Source organism: Aplysia californica, unplaced genomic scaffold (genome assembly GCF_000002075.1).
Source record: "Aplysia californica isolate F4 #8 unplaced genomic scaffold, AplCal3.0 scaffold00086, whole genome shotgun sequence".
Lineage (NCBI taxonomy): Eukaryota > Metazoa > Mollusca > Gastropoda > Aplysiida > Aplysiidae > Aplysia > Aplysia californica.
The window spans coordinates 1,563,084-1,590,630 of NW_004797356.1; the positions used below are offsets into that span (position 1 = coordinate 1,563,084).

The 27,547-nt window shown below is 37.5% G+C and overlaps 1 protein-coding gene across 1 annotated transcript in view; it reads left to right on the forward strand.

Annotated features, from left to right (window-relative positions):
- LOC101852990 (ubiquitin carboxyl-terminal hydrolase CYLD) overlaps positions 1-25,970 on the forward strand; it is a 31,289-nt gene extending 5,319 nt beyond the window's left edge. The window contains exons 2-15 of the mRNA XM_005094650.3: positions 2,344-2,652; positions 4,891-5,023; positions 5,741-5,877; positions 8,626-8,767; positions 9,078-9,262; positions 12,692-12,833; positions 13,444-13,714; positions 15,122-15,213; positions 15,763-15,829; positions 16,541-16,661; positions 18,343-18,451; positions 18,969-19,084; positions 19,963-20,242; positions 21,735-25,970. Coding sequence (XP_005094707.1) covers positions 2,344-2,652; positions 4,891-5,023; positions 5,741-5,877; positions 8,626-8,767; positions 9,078-9,262; positions 12,692-12,833; positions 13,444-13,714; positions 15,122-15,213; positions 15,763-15,829; positions 16,541-16,661; positions 18,343-18,451; positions 18,969-19,084; positions 19,963-20,242; positions 21,735-21,925 — 2,295 coding nt within the window. The 3' untranslated portion in view covers positions 21,926-25,970. The remainder of the gene's footprint in view (positions 1-2,343; positions 2,653-4,890; positions 5,024-5,740; positions 5,878-8,625; positions 8,768-9,077; positions 9,263-12,691; positions 12,834-13,443; positions 13,715-15,121; positions 15,214-15,762; positions 15,830-16,540; positions 16,662-18,342; positions 18,452-18,968; positions 19,085-19,962; positions 20,243-21,734) is intronic.
- The last annotated feature ends 1,577 nt before the right edge of the window (positions 25,971-27,547 follow it).

Consider the following 27,547-nt stretch of genomic DNA (forward strand, 5'->3'; position numbering starts at 1 on the left):
TATATATATATAATCCCCTGTAGAAACAACATACATTGTAGTATTTGCTCCTTTACATCGTCATCCGCCAACTGTCTCAATTGTACGGTCCTTATTAAACTAGTAGGCCTGCTGTTGTAAGTTTACCCCGTTTTGTAACGCCAACGAACACAAGGCACGGGGGCTCTCGTGGCCTAGAGGTTACGGTGTTTGCCTCTCATTCAAAGGTCCCGTGTTCGAATCCGGGTTGTGACCGAAAAATTTTCTTCTCTAAATTTGTCTCCTTTCACCTCCTTTCCTACTCTGTAGCAAGGTTCTGTCGTCTGCTTTCGTCTCCTCTTCCTGCCCCCACCCCCTCACCTCCTTTGCCCCCTCCTGTGGTCTCTGACTCTTTCTGCAGCCTTTCTACTGCTACTCCTTGGCTCCTTCTTACTTCTGTCTTTCAGCCACATCCCTGGTCTTCTGGTAGGAAAGATCTTCACCGAGCGTTCTCGGACAAGGGCGGAAATTCTCGGAGGGCCCGTGTGCAAGCTGCGCACGTTTAAGATCCATTGGTGGTCTAAAATCGATAAGAGTAGGCTTCGGCCGCTAACCGGGTAAAATTCAAGATGTCCTACCAACTGAAGACGTTTAATGTGTCCAGCGCACTTATACGACCTTATGAAGTTGCGAGCGCCGTAAAACACTTACTAACCCCCCCCCCCACACACAAAACCCCATCCACAACGCACAGCACATCCACTCGGTGGTTTCATGACAGTCTTTCACACCCGTCTCTACGAGCTAGGCCTAGGTCTAGATCAAACGCTTTTCGACGATTTGCTTCCTTCCCGTCCATCCCACCTCCCCGCCCTTGTCTTGTAGCCAAGATTTCAGGCAAGGCTAGATCTACAGTGATGTAGTGTGTCGCAAACGAGCACGACAGATCTACAATGTGTAATGTAGAAGAGTACATTAAAATTACTTAACTTCTTTGAAATTCAGCTTCAAATTTTGCTCCTTGCGTGAATCCGACTAAATCTGATTTGCTGATATGAATTTTAGGCCTTGGTCAATGTAAAACAATAATTTTTTTTTTTTTTAATGGAATTAATGTAGATATAGATCTAGATCTAGATCTAAATTTTTAAGTTGCCTGGGGAAACTTTCAAGGATCCTTGCCATCTTGGCCCCTGGCAAAATATCTGGCGTCGCCAGATATATCAGCCCAATAACTTACAGGCTGGCGAATGCTGGTGGGGCTTTTATGTAGTGAGGACTCATGCTCAAGTCTAAGTGATAACCCATTAATTCGTCTAGTGTTTGGTAAACTAGTTTACTGACGTTGGGGAGTTGGTGCAACATGTATTTAACAGTGGACGTGAAAACCTCGTTGTACCGCCAGCCCCGCTGTACCGCCAACTTCATGCTCGTCCCAAGGTAGGCGGTATAACAAGGTTTAACTGTACATGAATAAATCTTCGTGCTTCAACTAGGCTGAGATTATATTTTGAGAAATCAGTAACAGATGGTTTAAAATCTCCCTTTTTTGTGTTGATTGAACGTATACACTGTCTCTGAGGATGAGTTGGCAGAAAGCTATTGTACATGCATAGCAAGTGATTGTATGGGCAAGTTTTGAGGCCGATTTGTTGCAAAAAATGACAGACCCACAGCCGTGTTTAACTGGGGACTGCAATAGACGGGTTAAAAAAAAGAAGGAAAAACACAAGGGTGTCATGGAACTGTTCCATGACACCTTTGTGTTTTTCAAGTGACTGTTATGGTTGGTACTACTGTATTTTGAAGTATATTTCAATTCAGACAAGTTGACAAAAAGCATTGTAAGCATTGTTAAAATGGACACTCTGTACCTTCTTTAACTTCACTTGCATTGCAGCATAGTTGTACCAACTTCAATTAGTGTTGTTACACATAACATTGCTGTGCCACGGTCTTCAATACTAGTAATAGTGTTACCCTTTCAAGTTTGTGACTGTTCACATCACTGAAGGAAATCAGTTATATTGAAACTTTCTGCTGTAATGCTCTCCTGTCTTCAATTACTGCTCTTCTGTCTTCAATTACTGCTCTTGTAATATCTACATTGCACTATCTACATATCTACAGACGATGATATCACTGTACTGTACATACCTATTGCAGTTAATGCTTAATGTGCCATTCCATCTCCAGCAAGCATCATGGTACCATTTGCAATTATTGTAGGACATAGCAGTTTGATGTACCATCTTTTCTTTGACTTATTCTCTATTTTCTATAATAGATAACAATTCAGTTCTGTTTCATCTTCAGTTATTGCTAGTATTATTGTGCAGTCTTCAATTACTGATAACATTCACATTTTTCAAAAATGAATTTCAGGAAGCCAAAGGTAATTGTGATGGAATGTACAGGAAGAAAAGATTCTTCAAAACAGAGCAAGACTGTGCTGTTTTCATCCCCCTGCACAAAATCAGGAGACAAAGAGATGACTGGCACAAAAATGCTCGTTTACGAGCAACTGAAGACTCTAATAAGCGTTCTCGAGACGACTCCTCCAATTATGGCTTAAAGATTGGGGAAAGAGTGGTCTGGATGAGTGACATTGGTGCAGAAAAAGGTGTTGTGAAATGGATTGGCACATTGCCTGGAGAGTCGGATGATAGCAATGTGACTGTAGGAGTTGAATTTGTAAGTTGAACATTTTTTACTGTATGGTGTGGTCAACCTGTTCTTGGGATGTATTTGTGGCCTTGTGGTGAAATCAGGCGCTCATCAAAATAGTAAATTTTATCTCTACCAGCCCCCCCCCCCCCCCCCTTCTTCAGTTGTAAATATCTCGATTACTATGAAAAATAGATGGGTATTTTTTCATCAAAAGCAAATCAAATGAAAAAACTTTAAGATACCAATGACTCCTTTAAAAAACTAACAAGCGCCTGATTCCATGGCGTCATGACTCATTTCCTTTGCGTCTGTTGGGAATAAATGAAAAGCAAGGGTCATACAAAGAAATAATAATAATAAATAATAAATAGCATTTGTATAGCGCATATCCCCGCTCAATAGCAGGCTCTATGCGCTTTACACTATATTATTACCCCGGCAGACCATAGAACACTCCGAAACATTCTCAGCTTCCCGGGAAGCATACAGTGCAAGCAGCTGATTAAGCGCTGAAACACTAACAAACTGACTAGATCTTTCGCTGTCTATAGCCGGGTACCCATTCCCACCTGGGTGAAGTGAGGAAAATTCCTGTAAAGTGCCTTTCTCAAGGACACAACGTCGGGCCCCTGACGGGATTCGAACCTGCGACCTTACAGTTGCGAGTCCAAGAGTCTAACCACTAGGCTACAGACACCACACAATGCTACTTCTTTTTATTTCTCCAAGTGTCAGGTCTGAAACAGACATTTTGATGGTAGTAGTTCGTGACTCAATTCTCTTCTTGGATGCTCTTAAAATATCTTTGTTTGGGTCTTTTAATGTCCGTCATCTGTTTGATTCAAGTTCTCTAAGCACATTATAACTTGTTATTCTTATCAACCTCTGCTTCTTTTCCTTTTTTTGTTTGCTGTGCAAGCAGGATACTCTAGGCCTTTGTGTAGATTCAAATCCAAGTGTTGTAGTATCTGCTTTTGTCTCTTTCTAATTGTTTTGATAGTTTTACTGTCCCTTGATAGCTTCTTTCAGTACTATCTGTTCCTTCCATGAAATTCTTTACAGTCAAGTTCTATGAAACTTTGGTTTTGTTGCCTCTAGTTTATTTTCACTTTCTTTGGTAAGTGTGCAACATTCATGGGTGTATAGAACGGCTGATCACACACCTTTTAAACCCTGGTTTTTGTTGCCTTTGAAACGGTTCTATTTTTAGGATTGAAACTGTTTTTAGTTTTGACGTATGTATTTTTTTTACGTCTTACTTTTCCCTTCAATTGAAATTATATGCCCAAGACATGTATACTTTAAAGCATGTTTAATCTTTACACCTTTGCTTATTTATACTTAAAGAAAATTTACAGCTTATTTAGATATTACCTTGTCTTAATAAGTTATTTTCTTTGAATAAAATAATTACCTGTTACGTTCGCTTTTAGTTGCAAAAATCTCAGGAAAAAATTTATGGAAGGTCTTTTATTGAAGTATTATTCTAATGGTATCTAAATTTTTTCGTTTTACTTTGAGATCTGGGCTTTCCTTTAAATGTTTCTAAGGATTGTTTTTCTATGACTGTATTTATATGTTCAAGAGATATGGTGAAATTCATTGTGATCTACTTCAATAAATACAGCAAGCAGTTTTCTGATCTCATAACTGATTTCTAATGCTATTTAAGAGCTTTGTTGTTATTTCAGTACTCAGTTCTTCTAGTTTGACAATCGCTTCAGTTAGAATATTTCTTTGACTTTGTTACTTTCCTTGTTTCATTTTCTTAATGACTGCTTGTTTTGTTTTTTTCAAAATTGGTGGTCCATTTCTTTCTGTCTTAATTACAGGATTATGTCATGTATTATTATATGTTCAATGTGTTCTTACCATTTGTTTAAAATATCCCTTTTGTCAAGCATCTTTTCCTCCCACTTATATCTTGGAATTACATTCTACCATTTGAAGAAAAAACCAAAAAAAACAAAGCTGAAAGCTTTATCGTGTTACCCTGAGCCAAATATGAAATGCTTAGTCATTGTCTGTTTTTTTTTAAAAATGGATGTGATGTTCTTAAGACCCCCTCCCCCACCCTAATAAAAACATCATGCATTACATAAAACCATATATGAAATGCTTAATTGACTAGTTTAGAGGAATATTTCTTGCATGCCACTTTTTAAGAATGCTGTAAATGAAGCCTCCCCCCGCCCCCCCCCCCCCCCCCCCATTAAAAACCTGGCTTGTTGTAATAGAATAATTGTGGTCATTCTGTTTCAGGACAATCCCGTTGGAACTGGAACAGGAAAATACAATGACCATCGATTGTTCTACACTCAGCCAAAACATGCTTCTCTCATACCTCTGATGGGTTTGATGAAAGAGGAAGAGTTTGAAAATGGGAGTAGCAATGGTAAACCTTTGTTTATATATATAACCGTTTTAAGCCTAGAAAGCGAAATTTTTCTGGAGAGAGAAAAAATTATATTTAATTCTTTAAAGAATTGTACCTTCACTGAGTGCCCATGGGTTGTTTAATAGCCCATCATAAAATCTATCTCTTCTGTTCAGAATGAGAATCCCTGTGACCAGTTTTGAAAATGCCATGAATTATTACCCCCTTGATGTTATCAGCAGGACGGTCTTTACCAGCAAATGTGGGCATATGTTTTGCACCTCTTGGAAGAACATTGTAAACGTTATGGTGTGTAACATTTGCTCTGTGAATAGACTGGCCATGGGTTTAGAACATTATCTTTTATTGCATTTTTTGACTGTTAAAATTTGAATTTTGACAAAATATTTCTTGAGCACATGCATCTGATACCACAGATTGAGAAACTACAATTTTAATATTTTTCACAAATTTAGGCTCAGTACATCTGAACAGCTGAATGAAGATACATATATGTATTTGAAGAAATAGATCTTTTAATATTGTCTTTTAACTTCCCTCTACTATATTGATTGTATATGTGCTCATTGTAAATAGCAAAGACAAGAAATAGGAGGACAGAGAAATTGACCTATTGATAATTAATTAGGTTAATACATGCCATTCATGGTATGATACTAATTTAATATATAGGTGTATTCTGGAACTGTGCATGTTTTCCCTGATCATTCACAGCTGAACCAGTCATACAAGAGTTAAATTCATCGCCAGCCTTCATCAGTCAGCAGCAAAAACTGTTGGATGAGATTGGGGGCAGGTCTCGGCCAGAGAGGCCTCCCAAAAACTGCTATTTAGAAAATCACAGTGTCATGGTAAGGTCTATTGCATGCCTTATTTGTAATAAACTGAATGCACTTATGTTATGAGGAGAATTGACAGAGAAATTCAGAGAGAGAGAGAGAGAGAGAGGGGGAGGGAGGCAGGAGGAGAGGGAGGGAGGAGGAGAGGGGTAAGGGGGATTGAGAATCTTTTTGCATTTTTCATCTCTCATTTAACTCATTAGTCTGCTGTGCTTTTGCAAGTGGAAAAAAAAAATCTTCCAATGCAAAGAATGTGTTCATGTATTTTCAGTTTCTGTGTCTTTTTTCGGATTTATTCTTAGCAGTTTGAAGTGTTTCCTCTTGGTCTATGAGGCTTACCTACAACAAAGGTTACTGACAATGAATTTGAATACCTCAAAATCACAACAAGCACACTTCCAACAGAATTCGTGTTCTTAATAGTTTTCTTCTCCTTCTATATCTCTACTTTACACAAAGTTGAGAGTTTTATTCATGAAAGAAACTTCGCTGCATGATTTTCTTCTTCTGCAGTTTTTTTTCTATTGATTCCCCCCCCCCCCCCCCCATTTGTCTTTTACTTCTTTGGGTTTCTCTCTCTGCAGTAGGTCTGAGAACGAAAAAACCCCACACAGAACAAAACAAGACAGTACAGTTTCTGTTTCTGTTTCTTTGGAACTGATACAGAAACTGATCTTTTTTGTATCTGTCCAAAATGTTTTGTTTTTTTACCTTCACTATATTATGTGCCGGCCTTCTCTGGTTTGAATTTATAAAATGGACTTTAGGGCACTTCTACAATTTTTTAACAGGAGGAGTAATTTTTAAGCAGTCTCTAAAATCCTGTGTCTTTAAAAAAATGTTTGTGCATCTTTGCAGTAGTGTTGGGGCTGCTTCTTGAAGTAGTTTATTTTTCTAAGACTAACACATCATGTGTACCCTTCAAAGCAGTGGTTTGCAAAAGGTAATCGGATTCTACGGATAGTAAGTAGCCTAGATGGCATAAAGTGTCAGTTTTATTATTTCATGTGTGTTATTTTAGTGATTATGCAGAAAAGGGGCGGGGGTATTTTCATACTTCTCTTTTTAAAAAGATTTTTCTTAGCTCCTTGCAGTTTTAGAATGTGTTTGTTTTTAAAGGCGACCCAGTGCCATGGTGTATTATTTATTAAAGACTTCCAACATTTTTTTAGAATTGTCAAATTAGCATTTTAAAACTTGTAATTTCTATTGTCTCTTTAACCAGCATTGCTTTTGCTTCGCAAATTTCATAATGTCGTTGACTCTTAGTGACTAGCCATCCTGCGACTGGCAGATTGGCCTAGACCATTGGTGCAAACTGAGATTTCTAATAAAAAGCATTTCCATGAGTAAAATTGGAATAACTAAATTTTATCATATATGTTTCTAGCAAAGGAACAAACAGTGTGTTTATTTCTGTGTGTGTAGCCAACACTTAGAGGTGGGTGGTTGGCGGGAGTTCTGATGTGGTTTGCTTCTTCTTTCCTATGAAACATCTATCGTCCTTATTCCCCCTTCTTCTTTTTTATGTTTGTTACTCTCTTGTAACACCTCTAATCTTCTGGCGCTTATATTTCCTTATGCAGTTGCGAGCACTGTAAAACATCTACTAAAACTATAAAAAAAACAACTTAGAGTTAGAGAATAGGAATTAGACACAGATTTGTTTGGAAGAATACGTCTTCGCTCTTTTAATCCTGAAGGGACCAGGTGACGGTGTATTAATTGGCAGTCGCTCAGGTGTCAAATTTGTTTTCTTTTTCACATTATGACCTATTGTCATGAAATACCTTGATAGCTCTTCTCGTGCCAATTCATTAAAAAGTATCATGTAATCTGGAACTCCATGGCCCAGGATTTCAGAGGAATAACAAATCTTAATACGTTTAAACGGTTGTTCAAGACTCATTTGCTTAAATCTTAGTTTTAGTATGTTAGTAAGTACTGATATGTTTTATTTTCACTGCTGTTCTTTTGTGTATATAATAATAATTAATGTATGGTTGTGAAAGTTCTTCTTTATGTGTTTGAACTGGTTTTTCCTGTTACTCTGAAATATTCTATCCAGTGCGAATCGCTCGGTGATCTTGTGATTGATGTAAAGCGCCCAGAGCTTATACTAATATGGGATAGAGCGCTATATAAATGCAATCTATTATTATTATTATTATTATTATTATTGATGACCTTTCGTATTAATTATTTCAGTGTTTTATGTACTTAATCACCACATGTCCATTCATAGTGTTGCTATTATTTGGACTTGTGAACTTGTATTATTGTGCCATTTGTGATGCAGTGAGAGTTCTATTATGCTTTATCTCTTGTTTGTATTTTCCTCGATTTCCATGGGTGCTACACTAGTACAGTTGGTATTATGCCGGACATAGGAGTGGATGGTTTGAATCCTAGACTAGGTATTCTTGAAATCTGGTTGTTTTGTGGTGTTTTCAAGGCTATCAGCCCATTCGGCTTGGTGCTACTGGGGACAAAAATTAAAATTCAGGGGTCATAAAAGTTTTGATAAGGGCGTTAAAGCCATACATTTACGCTTTTTTCGGTTCCCATTAATATAGGCAGATTTCTTTGCTGTCAAAACAAATGTTTTAAAAGAACATAAGGTTTTTAGACGCAATAAAAGTTGAAGTGTGCTACCAAAGTCAGTGACAATGTTTTGGATTTATTTATATTTCTTTGTAGAGAAATTATCATAAGTGATGACATTTGTTTTACTGGTTCTTTTTTTTTTTGTTCCCACAGAAAAGTTATGATATGCCAAACTATTCTGGTGATAAGCTGAATACTTCTGGAGCACGATCGGCAGATGTGGCAAGATCATACCCAATCAGCCACAGTCAAGAGGCTGCATGTATGAATCCATATGAACGCTCTCGTTTGCAAGGTGATTCACGTTTGTGAAAGTTTCTTTTTTTCATATTATTTGCAACTCCACAATAAGCCAATTTAATTCTAGCATTGTATAAGAGACATTAAATGCTTTCGAATGCTTCATAGACATTTTTTCTAACAATTGAAAATTCTCTATCAACTGTCTCTTTCCTTGATCCACATATTTATGTTCTATGAATAGTTTGTAAAAATTTAGAGACATTGGCCTTCCATAAAAAGATGATGTTATTCTACTGAGGCACAAGAATATCTAGTGACGAAGCATTTCTGAAATGTTGTATTTTTAAAAATTGAATCAACAGATGATTTGGCTGCTACTTCTTCTAGTGGGTCAAAGTCTTCTTCCTCTGGGTTTTCGCGCGAGGCTGATCCGGACCTGGATGTGGGCTCAATGGTTGAAGTTGCTATGAAAACTCCACATTATGGTGTCATCAGATGGATCAGTGAACCAAACCCCAATGGCAAAAGAACAGCGGGTTTGGAAATGGTGAGTGATGTATTGGTAGGGGTACTTGTTTATACCGGAACCTCCCAAAAACAACCGAAACCTCCCGAAACCACCCGAAACCACGCAAAAACCACCCGAAACCACCCAAAATCTTCCGAAACCACTCGAAACCTCCTCAAAATTTCTATGATATGATGTCATATACTATGCTATCTATCGCTCGATGGATAAAATATTGATCTGTAATACAATATTGTCGTATCTGGATACTTCTTGACTCTGAATAAATTATTTAAGCCAAAAAACAACAACAATACAATAGCATTATGAGAGATAATATTTCACTAGGTGTGACTTATTTGGGTTTTTTTTCAAACACTTTTAATTTGGCATGCACATAGGAAAAGTACAGATCTAAAAATTGCCTAGATGAATTTTTGGTATATGCTTTAGTTTTCATTTTACGGCACTTAAAAAATCGGCTTATTGCAAAACTGAAAAAGGGAAAAAATTACTTTCTGACGCCATTTATCAAAAACTACACGTGCAATCCCAAATTTCTCAAGACAGTTTCTAGAACTAGGTGTCGTTAACATTCTGTGAAAGTTACATTAAAATCGAATAAGATACAGTAGAAAAATGGGATAAAGTGTGTGAAAATAGCATTTTTAAGAAAACAGCCGATAAAGGTTAGAAAAAGCCAAAATAGTTCTCTTTCCAATTAGAAACAGTAAAAACATGTTTCAAACTAATACATGGCACCTACTTGATAATAATATTAACACGGTAGAAATAGAATGGAGGTTTCCTACTGAAGCTGAAGCATGTAAAACATGCCTTTTGAGATAAAAAGGGGCAATTATTTTCTTTTAAAAAGATTCTACCCTCTGCTCTAAAATCCCTTCAAACAGCACTTTAGGGTACAGAAACGCTTACATGCGTTTCTGGGCATTGTTCAGGAAATATCCAGGAAATATATTATATAATAAGTGATAGCCCAAGTTTTAATAATTTCACCTAAAAACATTTTTAGGGGTCGCTTCTCCTTAGAATACTTCACAACATGCACACGATAACAAAAATTAAATACCGCATCATTACATTATGTGAAAAATCTGTACTTGAATACTACTATAACATTAATTAAAATTATAAGAAGTACAGGCTATTAATTACAACCTGAGCAGTCGCTCATCAGTTAAAACAAAATAAAGAATGAAGTTGAGCAAAGACTTCACAAACCATCATTTTCTCTTATAAAAAGAGCAAAGTACGAGCCGACAGGTTATAAGTGGCACCAATAAGATAACTCTTCATGTTACAGGTCTTAAGATAAAAACTTTCTTAATTTCTCATAAATAAAAGAACTTTGAATTTCTCTGTGAATTTTAAGAGGAAAAAAATTAAGAGGAACAAAATAAGAAGCCAAGTACGCTGAAATTGTTAGAATTCCAATCTTCATTCCAAAAGTCAATTTTCACACACTACTGTACCCATATTTTACCACTAGAAATTGCCAAAGTATGTAATGGGGACTCTGCAACTAAAATTGAGATCAAACTGAGCCAGAATATTTCAGAGGAGCCAATGCAATTTATTACAAGAAACAATACTTGTCTATAAAAAAAAAACAGAGCGGTGACTCACGTAATATTTATAACCTTCAAACTACATTAATTTCTAAAACTTCTGGGACCAAACCTCGGTTTATGAAAAGCAAAGACAGCTTGTTGAAGAAATGGTCATTACTTTCCCTGGCTTCTCACACTTTGCCTTTGGGATTCTTACAGCCCGTCCATCTCTTGTGGAATGAACAAGTCCAGCGTCTTTATATTGCTTCACAAATTTTGCCAGATGTTTCTTCAGTTGCTGATCTGAAAATTGGAACCAGACATCCCTCTGGACTCTAAAATGTTTGAACTCATCGCAGAGGTCAAACTCTCCCAATCCACAAAAGGCTCTCTGCATCTCCCTCTATTATGCTTGGACGAGTGCTTGGATTTTATGCACAAGCTCAACCAGCTTGAGTGATTTCCACTACGGGGATGTTGAGTTATGACAGTATTATTCCCATTTTTGGGGGGTTTAAATTATATATTTAGGATCAAGAAGTATCCAAATACAGTAATATTGTATTACAGATCTATATTTTATCCACAGAGCGATAGATAGAATAGCATATAACATTATATCTTCGAAATTTAGAGGAGGTTTCAGGTGGTTTCGGGAGGTTTTGGGTGGTTTCGGGTGGTTTTGGCGTGGTTTCGGGTGGTTTTGGGAGGTCTCGGTTGTTTTCGGGAGGTCCCGGTATAAACAAGTACCGTATTGGTAGACCCTTTTTTGGAAATTATACTACTATAATTCTCCCCTGTAGTGCTATTTCTTGTGCTCACCACATGGTTGTGGTGCGAGTGATGGGTAGCTGCTCCTGTGTTCTGTGTTGCCTTCTGCTAATAATTTTTTTTCTTGTGTTACTGTTGTTGCAACTGTTTAGTTTTAGTAAAAGTTTTACGGCACTTGCAACACAGGTAGGTAATGATCCGAAGATTAGAGGTGTTACATGAGAGTGACATATACAAAAAATGAAGGAGTAGAGACAAGGATGATAGATATTTGATGGGAAAGAAGGAGCAAACCATGCCAGGGCTGCCCACCATTATAAATTCATCTGAATTGTTACGATTCTTATTCAGTTTTACTGCCGTTGTCGTACTTTTTGAGTTAGTATGGGCAATGGGCAAAAGTATTAAATTTTTCTCCAGTAGTATAATTTGATTGTTCCCCTACCCCCACCCCCTCCCTCTCTCTTTACTAAACAAATAAATCTAATGATCTCATAGCAAAAGTAAGCATATGACATATTTAAAGAGTTACCTCCTACGAAATTTCACAATGAGGAGAAAGTTTCTTTTGAGTAGAGTTAGGATAAAATGCATGTTGTACTTGTTCCTGGCATGTCTTCTGATATTTACAACAAAAAAAAAGATGAAAGTTAGTACTGCCAAATTTCTTCTTTTGCTGCAGATGATATTGATATGATGATTGTATCTTAAGCATTGTAAATGACACAGCCACGGTTTTCTCTTTTGCGTGTGGCAACTCGAGAGAATGCGAGAATGTGAGTGATTTTACAGACGTAACTTGTGCCTTTGTGTTCATGATTATATGCAGTGACTGTGATGTTAACCAGCCGAGAAATTGTTGAGGAGGAAATTATGGTGTTTCAGGCAGATGGTTTCCTGTGACTGATGGGGCCTTTACCCTTTTTTAGGAGGTTGGTGGTTGGTGGGTGCTCTGGTGCGGTTTGGTCTTTCTTTCCTTTCAATTAAATCTATCGTCTATATCTCTCGTCCTTCTTTTATTTGTATGTTACTATCTTGTAAAACCTCTAATCTTCCAGCACTTATGTAATATGATTGTGTTGCAAGTACTGTCTAATTAAAAAACAAAACCTTGTTTATTTTTCAGGAGGAAGAAGTTAATGGAGCGACAGATGGTACCTTCAAATTAGTACGATATTTTACCTGTGCCCCGAAGAAAGCCTTGTTCGTCCCCTTGTACAAGTGCAGTAAGGACAAGCGGTTTGCTACAGAGAGGAAGATATCAAGCGGTATGTGAACATTTATTGTTCTCTGTGGGTTCTATCACTGGGGCTGTCTCGCTGAACAATGGAATTCAGAGAGGGTGAAAGGTGGATTTTAGAATGATTGTTTTGTATTGTTTAATCAGGTAAACTTCTGTGGGCTGGGGCGTACTAGACCTATGGTTCTCCAGTATGGATGCAACTGCTTCCAGTATAGTGAAACACCATTTTCAGGTGTCTATTCTTAAATGTTTGATCCTTACTTTATTGTATTGTCTCACTCTTGTTTCCTTCATTCTACCATATTTTTTTTTACCCCAGCCACGGGGTAAAATCCTTGCCTTGCTTTGGAAGTTATATATTGACTTTGTACAGAGCATTTAATTAGAAGATTGAGGAGGTGATAAGAAGGGGGGATGGGAGGGGAGGAAAGAGGAAGTAGGAAAGAAAGGGGAGTAGAAGAAAGAGAAAAAAAGGGGAGAGGAAGAAGAGGGTAAAAAAAGAGGAGAAGGGAAGGAGAAGAAGCTATAGAGGAGAAGGAAGAGGATGGGAGAGGGCGGAGGAAATATGGAGGGGGAACAAACTTATATATATAGATATTACGTTGTAATGCTGGTTTTGTTTTTTTTACCCCCAGATTTTGGAGGAAAGCCGACCCCTGATGTCCCCGGCGATGTCGCTCCCCCTGACCTCACGACAGAAGCAGAATTCCGGCAGATCTGTGGGAAGCACCATGGGATACAAGGACATCACAATTCGTGCTATCTTGACGCCACATTGTTTTGTATGTTTTACTTCACCACAGTGTTCGACTTCATCTTCAACCGCCAGCCCAGGCCAGGGGATTTGCCGCAGTATCCAGAGGTGCAGAGAGTATTAAAGGATGGCATTGTCAACCCTTTGCGGAAGTGAGTATTGTTTGTTCGTTTGAGTATAGAGGTGCACATCAACACAGTAATGGTCATTACTGCTAGGAAAAAGCAAGACAGACAGACAGACCGCAACAAGAAAGGAATAGTAAAGTTGCAAAACCTACCTGTGGTGCCCTACAGCCGCCGACGAGTATGGTTTATAACATATAGTAGAGTCCCTTAATCAAGTACTCCCTTATAACTAGTTTGGTTTGTGGATCGGCTGAAGAAGTATAAAGGTGGTAAGTTTGGTTTGTGGATCGGCTGAAGAAGTATAAAGGTGGTAAGTTTGGTTTGCGGATCGGCTGAAGAAGTATAAAGGTGGTAAGTTTGGTTTGTGGATCGGCTGAAGGAGTATAAAGGTGGTAAGAATAGTACTTTTCTTTGCTCAATTCGATACCACCATTGTGCAGAAAGTGGCTGAAAAAGACAAGACAATTTAAGAGAAAATTTTGGAGGATTTGGTTTTTTGATTGTTCTGTATTACTGTCTTGCTTTTATCCATCGTATAATTATATTGTAACTTGTTCCCAGCATGTTACATCATATCAGGCTTTAAAAAAAGTTTATTTTTCTCACCTTGAGACAGCGTATACAGAAGAAAATACTCTCATAAACATCCTTCAACCACTTTTCTGTCAAATAATATTGTTCTTTTTTCATTGATCTCGCTTAAAATTGTTTCTTCTGGATATTTCTGCTGTGATCCTTGACTTTTCAATTTAATTTATATCAATACAACGAAATGCAGCATGTGTGAAAAATGGGCATACTTTCTTGGATTGTCATAAAATTCCTGTTGGCTCCTAATCTTTGCCCCTTAGGTATTATGAAGAATAGAAATTTGTATTAATTATGATTTATCATGGTGTATTATACATAACTTACGAAGCCTATGCGAATTTGTCATTTTCTCTGCTGAGTATTGCTAACAAGGAAAATGAGAACATTGCTTTGCTTAAACTAATACAAGAGGGTCTACATGGACATGATGAACATTTATTGAAAAACTTGTTGCTGTAGTGTACCATAATAACCTTAAGCTTATCTGAACTACTTCAGAATCTTAGGAAAAGGAAATACTAATGAAGGCAAGTGATAATTTGAAAATCTAAGCTTTTTTGGTAATTAGATCTTTAAGCATCATACCCATAAATTTCTTTCGTGTCTTTTTCATAATTCTTATGGTATTCTTTTCGTATTGTATTTAATGAAAAGAAAAGAAGTAGTCTTCTAAGTATTCTATTGCCTTATCAATCTACCATTAATTTAGCACTTTGGAAAGTTAGTCTTGAGTTTCATGTTATGTGAGCTTTTCCGTGGTCTCATTTTTTGTTTTATGATAAGTAGTCTTTTCTTTGCTTTTAAGTTTGTTCCTCTGACTTTGATGTTTTGTTTTCCCAGATTCAACTACGTCAGGGCAGACAAAGTTTTGAAGCTTAGGTCTTTACTAGACAAGCTAGCCACAGTGGAAGGCATGATGAGTGAAGAAAAAGGTATTTTTGCCACGAGACATGTGAGGATGAGATGAAAAAAAAGAGAACAGTGTTGAACTCAGGGAAATTTTCTCACAGTTCACGAAAGTTGTGACAATTCGTCAAAAGAGAGTACTTTTACAATAGAAACAATATATTGTAGATTCTCTTGTAAGAATACTGTGTCATACACGACATCTTCTTCTCCCTCCCCCCCCCCCACCTTTATCTTTCCGCTGAAAAACACCCCACCCAGACACAGCCTGCACATGCTGACAAACTCACACACACCTACATACACATACGCTCACTCATATGTTCAGCTGTGAATAAAGGTTGTTTTTAAAAAAAATACTGTCATAAATATTTAAGAGTTGTTTTATCAGGTCAGCTTTTGTCATTACATTGTTTCTAATGCTGCTTAGTCTTTGTAAGATTGAATGGTAACTTGTTGTTTTGTGTTCCAAGACAGTAAATTTCATTGTGAGGATTGTTATTAAGTTTTCTGTAAAGCCCTTTTTAATATTGAACCTCATGCTGAAACTACCATGAATGCATCTTTCTTTTCAGACCCAGAAGAATTTCTTAGTGCTTTGCTTACAGATATCATGAAAGCAGATCCATTATTACATTTAAGGTGAATCTTTGGTGTTGGAGCTCTTGAGGGGGGGGGTGGCTTTATTTTTGGCTATGTATGTATAAAGTAAACTTTGCTGATGATGATGGTGTTTGGATGTGGAAAAAAACATTGTTATAACCATAAATATTGCTTTTCCATATTTTTGTAAAAACGATCAGGAGCTATGAGTAAAAGGTTTCATTATAAGCAGAAGTAATTTCTGTCAGAGAGCATTTCTAAATGAAGTTTACAGTAAAGCTAAATGCCCACTCATTACAATGAATTCTCATGGTTTTGCTTGTATGCATTTATATTTGATAAAAATCCTTTACCAAGCAATTGGGAAAACATCTTTATCTCTTTTTTGATTTGCAGTCTGTTAATTCTGATGAATTGGCATGTGGTTTGTGGGTACTCTGCTTATTCTACTTCTTTTTTGCTTGTTACTAGCGTCCTAGTCTGCTTCCAGGATATAAGTGACTGTCTCATGTCATAGTTATATTCTCCCTTGCTTTTTTACTTTTTTTCATTAAAAAAAATTAAAAGAAAACCGAAAACAATAAAACTTTAATGCAGTTATTGTTTAAAGCTAGCTTCTTCTTCAACACATTAAAATCTTGCATTTACTCTATTCTAAAATGGTATTTTTATTATGTACTTATATCGAATGAATTGGATAGCTGTGGCTTGTGCTTGACTCTGAGCCTTTTTTTTCTGGAACATTCACAGTTCTGGTGAACACACATATTTCTACCAACTCTTCATGGAGAAGGATGACAAATTGTTGCTTCCAACTACACAGAAACTGGTAGAACTGTCTTTCTTACAAGGAAATGTAAAGTTAAAAAAGGTAATCAATTTTTCTGTTTCTTTAATGGATGTTAGTGTTAAACTCACTGGTGACGATTCACGCAGCATTTGTGAGCACCATTATTTTCCTGAGAGGCACTTCAAGCACCCCTTGGGAGCACAAGTTTGGTGTTCTTTCCTCGGTAAACTGTGCTCGCAAACACGCATGCGTGAACCATCTCTTTCCATGCAGCCTACCTTTGTTTCATTTCATGTGAAGTTTCACTGGAATTGGCTAGAAACTTTTTGAGTTATCGAGCCGGAAGGAAAGTTAGTCACACTGAGGCCTTACTTTTGTTTCTCTGACATGTCTGTTCTCACAACACTTTGTCAGTACAATGGCAGCACGTTTCGTTTTAGTAAAAGTTTTACTGCGCTTGCAACACAATAAGGTCATATAAGTGCCGAAGATTAGGTGTTACAAGTGACTAACAAACACAAAAAAAGGAGGAGAGATCAGGACAAGAGATGTTTAATAGGAAAGAAGGAGCAAACCACACCAGAGCACCCGCCAATCACTCACTTGGCAGCACGAAAAGCAAACATTTTTCAAGTGTTTGACGACTTTGACAGTTTTGAAAATTAGGATTGTGATATTTCAGACCATGGGGATCCTGATTTTAATGTAAATGAGCATCAAAGCACTGATTCTGATGGAGAATGTTCTAGATCTAGACTAGGCTTTCCAATGCAAAATTCCGATTTGTCTGGAGCCCTGTTTGGATTACACAGCTAATGCATAATAGGATGACCATATCGATTACCTGCCTATTCATGAGTTTGAACTTTTTATTCATTTTGAGACACAAGACACAACAAAAGACACACACAAGGTTGATTTTTTTTTTTGCTTTGTTGTTGTTGTTTTTACACAAGACGTTAAGTCAAAAAATTTTGGCGAGCAGTAAATTTTAGCGCATTTTCAAAAAACCATTTTTTTAAAACTATAAAAGATATTGCCTTTCTGTTTTTTTGTGTCCTATTGGGCATGTTTAGATCTGTTATGCGTGTAAAAATGGTGGTTGTATGTCTTTTGGAAGGGTGTTTGAAATATTGAAATACCCCCCAAAATGCCTGTCTCCAGTGCATGTAGACCCAAAAAAGGCCCAGTCTCCAGTAGTTAAGTAATTGTATGGTTTTCTTGAATCCTTGTTTTTTTTTGGTGTTTGTTTTTTCTTTCGGAACCTTTTTTTTCCTTTAAAATGTATAATAGTGTGAGGACTACTCTGGTGTATTAACAATAATTATAGTTTTTCAGAAGTCAGTGTCTGGCAATGACCAAAGCATGGGCAGAGGATAGTATTTCTCTAGGGAAATGAAAGAAAGCAGTGTTAAGATGACTTGTGTCTTCTGCTGTGGCCAATAAGACCAATTCTGGCAGAGAAGAGTTTGCCACAGATGTGCACAGCTTGCAGTTGATTTATACAGAGGCGCACAATTTTGTAGTGAAGTATGATTTATTAGGAGAAAAAAATTTCTTTACTGTTGTCCAGTTTGAACTCTGCTGGGATTTGTTCAGTGGAAGCTTGATTGGAACATCACTAAACTTTTTATATGTAAATTTTCTTTGAACACCAGTTGTTTGTTAAAAAATTTTGTGTGTATGAAAGTTGGTTCAAGTTGTGGTGTCTTTTGAATTGAATTTATTCATTCTGACACAGTTTCTCTCTCTGTCTGCCCAGGTTCCTTCTTGCCTTATGATCCAAATGCCCAGGTTTGGAAAAGATTACAAAATGTTTCACCGCATCGTGCCAAGCTTACAACTTGATATTACCGACATTCTAGAAAATTGTGAGTGAAAAATATTAGTTGTCCTTAATTTTGCAAAAGTCTTGGATTTAACTGAACTTATTAAGTTTATTAATATTCAAGAGTGCTTGTAATGATAACCTTGTTTTATATTTCAACTTTTTCATAGATTAATTCGCAAATTATTATTATAATCGTTCGGAAGTTTTGGGCAGAGGAGAAAGTTTTTGACAAGAACAGTGTAAAGGCTAATGAAAAATTCATTTATGAAACAAAATAAAGTCCAAAAAAGTAGCCATAGCAACAGACTTTAATTAAGCAATTTGTCGTTTTTCATATTGATGTAAAAAATGGTAATATTTAAATTCAAGAATTTTTATAAAGTTGTTTTTCTATTGTGATAGACTAATGTCGTCCTTTTGTCTTGTGATGAGAATCAAAGAAACAGTAGGCTACTTATTTTTTTGTTTTTCACCTGTGATGGTTGTCCCCAAAAAATGTATTTACTTTACCCCCATGATGGTCAACAAAGAAAATATGCTTCTCTTTTCTCTTTCAGTCCCAAGGGACTGCATTGTTTGTGGAAGTCTGGCTACAAATGAGTGCAAAGACTGCTATCAAGTGCATGGGCCAGGCTTAAATACTACAGCATTCTGCGACAACTGCGTGAGAAGGGTAAATTGGCTTGTGACCTTTCTTATTCCACCTTTTGCAGGAACAGTTGTTTTGTGATATAAATGTTTATTTGTTTGTTTGTATTGATGAAGTAAAAGGAAAGTAAGCCTTTGCCTGAAGGTGAGATACTCGGATGTGACAAATGAAATTAAAAAATTCAACTGTATGCAATAACACTTTAATCGTTCATATTATATAGCCATTATCTTTTCTCAAAAAAACAAAATCCTATCAATGGACAGATGGCATTGTGATGGTGTATGCTAAACATTTTTAATGTTCGATTACACTGTGCTTGATAGTTTAGGACTAACAAAATTCTGTATTATACCAAATATTGACTCACGATAAGTAAAATGCCAATATAAGACGCACACATCATTAATACTGCTCAAGCAGCTTGACCCATTTATTTTATTGCTGTAAGCATTATGTTTTTGGTAGAATTCTAAGAATACATATTTTTTTCCATGAGTACGGTAGTGGTTGATTTTAAAAAGTCTCCAAGCAAACCCTGTGGCAAAAGCTTATTATATATATATAGTTCTCATTATGCTCATTTATTGATGAAGAGAAAGCAACTCGAGCAGGGACTAGAAAATGTATGTCAGAAAAAAAAGTAAGCCAGTCTCAGACTGGTCAGAACTGTACCTATCAAATAATCCTTCGTTCTATTGACATCCGGGGGGGAGTTATTTGTTCGCAAGCAGTAGGATGGCTCCCAGATTTACTACTGATGTTGAGTACAACATTTTTCTATGAAAGACGTTATATAATGGCTGGGTGTAATGAGTGGTGTAAATAGGAAAGAAAAAGTTGGGTTTCAATTTTAAAATGAATTTAGAAATTCGTTATCTTCATATTTTTGTCCCCCTCAGTCACACCAACATGCAAGCCGGAGAAACCATGAACCGCAAAAAATTCCTGGAGCGGCCAACTTTCTGCCGGTTTACGAGCGGATGAAAGAAGAAGCCTTAATGAAAGCGAGCCGAAATGGGGAGGCCAACAATGGAGATGTGGCTATCTCCTTGCCCAGAGAAGTGATGGAACTTTTTGCTGTGATATGCATTCAAACCAGCCATTATGTGTCTTTTGTGAAATGTGGCACAGGACCAGGTGCTCGATGGGTCTTCTTTGACTCCATGGCTGATCGTATGGGTATGTATAGCCTTAGAGCTGGTCCTGGCTTGCTTCACACTTTTTATTTGATCCTGAGTTTCCTGTAATGCGAGGCACTTTGCCTTGTAAATTGTATAAGAGGTAGGTCTATCCAGGCTTTGGTAATAACAAAAGGTACTACTGAAAAAACATTTTTCTTCAGCCTTATCTATCCATCACGTCTGTGATGTAGCTTTTGTAGCATTGGACAGAGACATAATAATAGATAGCATTTGTATAATGCAAATCCCCGCTCAACAGCAAGCTCTATGTGCTTCACAATCTATACTATTACCCCAGCGGACCTGAGAACAGCGTCAACTTCCTGGAAAGCATACAGTGCAAGCTGCCATTTGTAGTGCAAAAACACTAACATACTGATAAGAGCTTTCGCTTTCTATGGATGGGTACTCATTCCCACCTGGGTGAAGCTAGGAAAATTTTTGTAAAGTGTCTTTCCCAAGGATGCAACATCAGGCCCACGGCTCGAACCCTCGAATCTGCAACCTCACGATTACGAGTCCGATAGACTAATCACTAGGCCACCGATGCCACCATATTACTCACCTACAATTATAAAGGTATATTCTTTCTGTAAAGCTTTACTGACGAAGGCAATTTAAAGTGTTGGCTAGGGGTTAATTGAGTTATAAACTATTTTCAAACTTTGAACTGATTTCTCACAGCCTATTTACTCAATCATAACTTATTCCTTGATTTTGTGGCTGGTGTGGATCCTTTACTCCACATTTTAAATCACCAAATTAGTTTGTAACAATTAAGAAGAGTACTACTTTTGCTGCGGCAGGAGAAAGGTTTGCAATTTAACATTCTTATGAGCCAAAAACTGTTTGATATATATTTTCTCTATCATCGATCAGCTGTACAGCATGTACAAACTCCAAAATTTTGACAATTTTTTCCTCATCAATTTCTTAATCTCTGGTATCAGTTGCATGTACCCAAGAAATGTTTTGTCGGAATTCAAATTCTAAATGTTGAAAAAAGCTAGAAAGAATACTTAAGTAGGTGCAGTTGTTAAAAAAATGAACGTTTTTTTTTCTCCCTCTAAACTCACAAAAAAATATATAGCTTTCTGGGCTGACTATATTTGAACTGCTTGCTGGCAATATTTTAGTAATTATAGTAAAGAAATGTGGGCGGTAAAGCTAGAAGGATTAGTTGTAAAAATGAATTAGAGTAAAAGAGGCTCCTGTATAATTGGTCGCTTTTAAGCGCAAGGGGGCTATCCCGAAAAAAAGCTGTTTTGAGAAGGTAAAGTTTTTGCCCCTTGTACGGTTTCTTTAAGAAACAAGGAGAGTTTTTCTCTATGACCAAACAAACATATACACCAACGAAACCAAACTTTTCCTATAGGTAGGGCAATGCCCACTTTTGGTGAAGGTCAATGTTTCTGGAAACCCCCGAAATCTGGGTTAGCCCGCTTGTCCTTAAAAACGACCAATTGGTGTGTTCCTTGCTGTACTTCCAGGGGAACAGTCTGGCTACAACATCCCTGAGGTGGTGCATGTCCCCGACATGTCTAACTGGCTGGACGAGAGGAACCTGTCCCTCCTGCTGCAGAAGGCGGATGACAAGGACCTGCCTGAGCACCTGCGCCGCATCCTGTGTGACGGCTACATGTGCATGTACCAAAGCCCCAACGTCATGATGTATAACTAATTACCCGAAGCTGGAAATTGATACAGTGGTCCTTTGACTCCACCGTTTTGAACATGGTAGACCTAGTCTGCCTATTTGAGGGTCTCTGAGAGGTTGGTGCTCTGTCGTATAGGGTCAGGAAACTGCTGGCTGTAATCGTTGAGGTATGTGAAGACAAAGGAGATCTACTTTTTTCTCAGAATCATACTTCTGATGTATACATCCTCTTATTTTTGAAGTGAAAGGAATGCGCTGAAATGCCTAACATCGCGGGTATAAATAATGAACCAGACAGTTTATTTAAGCCTTGTGTGAAAGAAGCTTTTCCAGATTTGGCTGCTTTGAGGCTGCCATCGTTGATATATAAAGGGGGGAGGGGGACAACTGGTAAACGGTAACAACATAGAGATGAGTGCTGCAATGAGGTTCTAAACTTTCAAATTTGTCAGCGTTTCGTTTTGGCTGTACGTTGTTGCGATTGAGTATACATTTTCCTTTCTCTCAGATTGGATTGTTGTTGCAGTAAGGGCAGCCTGGAGGTTAAGAACATGTTTCATGCCTACATCTATCCAAGTTTATATCTACGTTTTGAGTTGAAGCTCATTGGCAGGTGATTTAACATGATTAAGTGTTTTAAAGCGCCGGAGTGAAGTGTTTTAAAGCGCAGGAGTGAGATGTCAATGGCATCCTGCAAACTATCAATGTATATTACACCATGAACAAGTCAAATTTGTGTTTTTGTCCGAACAGGTACACACATATAACACAAATCTAGCTAGTGTAATTTAGTTATGCTTTGTTTAAGTATAATGTGTGCTTCGACTTATACAGAAATTTGGAAAATTGTACGAAAACGTACAGGATGTAATAGTAACTACAATGTTGTGTGCATCACCAAGCACTTTGCCTCATGTTCATTATTATAGCTAGATATGCAAGTCGACAGTATTATTAGGTGTTTCAGGTGTCAATTATGAATTTTTTATCAGATGGTTATTTTTTGGAATTTGAAATATTTATAGATCTAGTTTTGATGTCCCACTGCACGAAAAAGTTGATTATGTTCCTAAAAGTAAACCACTATTAATTTGACCTTTGAGTAGGCTTACATTTTTGGTTGTATGAAGACATGATCAAATATCATGAACTCTTCCCAAGGGGTCGTATTTATTCTTTTTCGCTAGCCTAAACATTTTGAAAAGAGCAACAAGATGTTATGTTTCAGTTGCCAGTGAATATATATCACATGGGATGTTGGTCAGTTAAGTAGACGTCACTTGGAAATGCTTGTATTATTGTCTGACAATGTGACTCACCGGGCCCTGTCTCCCCAATGCATTGTTACCCTCCAAAGATGATCAAATAGTGTGAATGATGTGGGACGACTGATTATATAGTATATATAGTACAGGTAAAACATGCACTCTTTATAAACAACACAAAGGATATGACTAGGGTAAATTAAAAACCCAGACAGAGAATGGGGTATGTGCACAATGCGACTAGCCAATAATGAAAGTTGTGTTATGTCTGTCAATGAGAGAATTCCTTTCAGTATAAAGACTATGGACTGTGAGACTGAAAATTTAAAAAAGATGTTTTGCACCCTTATTTTGTGGGTAGGTTGTTTGTTTTTTCCGCGAATGATTTCATTGTTGACAGCTCATATCCACCTGTTTCAGACCGCACATGATGTTATATTTAATTTTTTGATAAAGACTTTTTTTAGACGAAGACTGATGAAGTTGCATAGTGTGCATAACCTCCTTGACAGACATGACAGAATGTGTAAGAAAGACAAAGAACTTCGAGTGAGTGATGCACCATGCTTATGTGCAGAAACAAAGTACATTATATTCTGGGCTGCCCACCCGCCAACATGTGTTTTTTCAAGAAATCAACAGATAGAAAGTTCGTGAACAGGCTTAAAAATGAGTAATATGGCCATGGAAAACCTTCTTCGATAGGATGTCAAGTACAGGGATTGTAGTCCAGTGTAGTTTTAAAATGTAATGTAAACAAAGGCATGATGATACAAAAGGTCAGGAATTTTCTAACACCTTCTCAATCTAATGTTTGCACTACTTCTGGCTTTGGCACTTCTAGTCTAGTGTTTTTCTAAGGGCAACGTGGCACTGAGTCTGAGCGGCTACAAGGGCAGCTGCGCGTGACGTAGACTGTACGTGTCTCATAGTTTTTCTATTTGTCTTCCCTCATACTCCAGGAAGTAGGAAGGTGGGTAGTGGGTTAGGGGTAGCCAACCCCCCCCCCCCCCCCTCCCCCCTAAAAAAATGGAATCAAGGGTATTACGGTGATCGATGAATAAAAGTTGTAACGATTCCTCCAAATTTGGAATGGTGGGCGGCCCTGTATATTGCATTTACAGCTAGGTTTTGCTTTCATCTCGTTATATTATATCTATATGACCTGTACATTTGCGTGATATGGTTGAATAAGAATAAATAGTTGTTTGTGAGTAGTATATAATTAAGATGTTTGTGTATATTTATTTGGATGAAGCAATGATAATAACTGATCAGCAGAATGCATTTGTGGGTGTGAGGTTTTTACCTGACTTGATAGCAGGGAAGCTTGCAAGTGCTTTTCTTTGAAACCCTCAACAGAATCTATTGAAGTTTGTAGCACTGCAGACTGTGTAATTGAAAAGCATTCACCTCCACTAAGTAATTTTTTTTCCCTTCTTTTATATACGGTAATTCTGTTGTTAGTCTGGTTATTGTTTCTTAACCACCCAAAGTTCAAGCGTCAGTGCGGCCTGTGGTGTGGGGGGGCATCTGTGTGTTTTTACTATGGGTCTTCTTCTTTCTTCTTCTCATCGTACCTCTGCTAGAGCTTAAGGTGTTACTGACTGATCACAGTGCAGTTGGTTATGAACAAGTACATGATGGCTGTTATATTATTTTCATGTACATAGAATGTAGAATCTCCCTTGCCTGACAGGCAGCCATGTGTCGTTTTAAAAGGTACTCTTAAATAATGTCTTATACTGACTGAGTTTTGGGTAGGAATTAATTTTGAATTTTGCCCGTATGGTAGCCTAATTGGCCTACTCGTTTGGTTTTTAGACCCGCTAAGGGATCGTGTGGGAAATTTTCACATGAGACTTTCCAAATTTGTTGTCTTTATTCGTGAAAACAAGGTGCTCGATCCTACCTTCCCTGGCCTAGGGTCTAGAGGTGTAGAAAACGTGAGAAGAAAAATCCCAATGCAGGCAGGGTCGAACTCAGGACCTCCCATTTGACAGGTGAACACCACACCTGTTGTCAGTGTTGAGCTACTGAGCTCCAGCACTATGAGTGTTTACATCCTTAAACTTAAAACCATTTATAAATTTGTGAATTCCAAATATCATAATCAAGTAATCAAGAATAAAGTTGTTTGGGGTGACTGATAGGAAATGGGGGGAGTGGGGGAAATTCTTTTAGTATTTTTAGTAGGCCCTACATAGAATACTTTTTTTTTTTAGTTACGGATGAATCATGTATCGAAATGGTACAGTGATTTTGGATAAAAATAAAAATAAATGTAGAAAATCTAGCTCATTAAAATATATAATTCTTGTCAAATGTTATTGATTGCAGACTCTTCAAATCTACTTGTTCCATTTTTTTTTCTCATAATTTATTTATTTTACGTATACATTGATTGATTTGAACAAGGAAGAACATGAGTTGTTGGGCTCATGGCCCCATAGAGAGCATGAAACAGGGGGACGCAAATAGGTTGTGTCCCCTACCTGCAAGATGTGAACACAGCGAAAAATGTGCCTAGATTTTGAGTGCTGATTGTGTCCGTGTCAATAGTGTCATGATTGAAATGTTTTTGATTCACGCTTTTATCATTGCAACTTCTTTCGTTTCGTATACTGAGCCCCTGTGATACATAGAAAATTCATAAAACGCAACTGGCCTTGAAATAGCTTTGTATTTAACTGCTGTGGTTTTTCTCTTTTCTTACTGTACAAAAATGATGCTGTACAGATTCACATGCATTCATGATTCATGTTGAGTATGACAATTCAAATAAAAGTTAATGAAACTCATAGTAGAGAGAAAAATTACTTTTCTTCCTTTATAACTTAATATGTAACAACAGACAAGTGAAAACGGGCCTGACGACAAATTGTGCAATAGTGCAAAATAGAGGCAACATGGGAAGACCTCCTCCTGCATCGTACATTGAAAACGTAACATCTGAGTCGTCTACTATTACTTCATGAAATAATACATTATTTAGCAAGGAATAGGGCACCAATGTCGATAAGTGACTTTGCTCTTGAGTTGTTGAAACTAAACGGCAGAGCAGATCATTGTAGATGCTATATGTGGTGGAGCCCACCCCGTCCTGCCTGGACACCAGGCTTTGTGGAAATCATAATAATAATAATAGATAGCATTTGTATAGCGCATATCCCCGCTCAACAGCAGGCTCTATGCGCTTTACACTATATTATTACCCCGGCAGACCATAGAACACTCCGAAACATTCTCAGCTTCCCGGGAAGCATACAGTGCAAGCAGCTGATTAAGCGCTCAAACACTAACAAACTGACAAGATCTTTCGCTGTCTATAGCCGGGTACCCATTCCCACCTGGGTGAAGTGAGGAAAATTCGTGTAAAGTGCCTTTCCCAAGGACACAACGTTGGGTTCCTGACGGGATTCGAACCCACGACCTTACGGTTCCGAGTCCGAGAGCCTAACCACTAGGCCACCGACGCCACAATCATTACACAGGAATGTATTTCATATCTAATATCTCATTTGGATTCGAACCTTGGATTCCACATGACGCAGTAAATTCTGCAGTGAAGCAACCAAATTGCTTTTAGACTATAGCACCTAGACAAAACTGTCTTTTGAGTCGTATTGCGCAAAGACACTACTACATGTATTGTATTGTCATAAGACTGAAATTGCACATTTTCTCCAGATCTATGTCAAGGTTATCTGTAACAGTAACAGATGTCGTATTATACTATCTTGATCTGCAATGTTGTTGATAATTAGCTAACCCCCATAAAGAAAGCTTTTGGGCATCCAATTACCCATCAGCAATAGCTAAAAGGACAAAATACAGTCCAGCACGCGCACAATGAACATTTTCAGGTCCTGCATTTTTTTGCTTTGAAATTTTATGTATTCAGAACATGAATTTAGAGCATAAACATTCAGTGTTCATCTGCAGGTCTTTTACCGTATCCGTACGCCCTGGAGTCAAATACCATCATTATGCACCCTCAGGGTTGTATTCTTCACATTTTTTAGAATACTTCTAGTACAACGAAGATCTCTTTGAAACTTTCAGTATTTCTCAAAAAATCATTTTGACAGACTGCTATGTAAAGCGTATGGATCAGATTAACGAGTAAAGTTCCTTTTTGAAAGTGGTGACACAGAGTTCCCCACGTCGTATGGATACGATAGTAAAACACGACGTACGGATAAGGTTAAACATAACAGAGCCCGTAGTAACGGAGTACAAGTACTCCGGTACTTGTACTTACGTTACAATTTTCGGTACTTTTACTGTACTCCGGTACATTTTTGAAACCAGTACTTTTACTGTACTCCGATACTTTTTATAAAAGTACTTTTGAGTACTTTTTAAGTACATTTTGAGT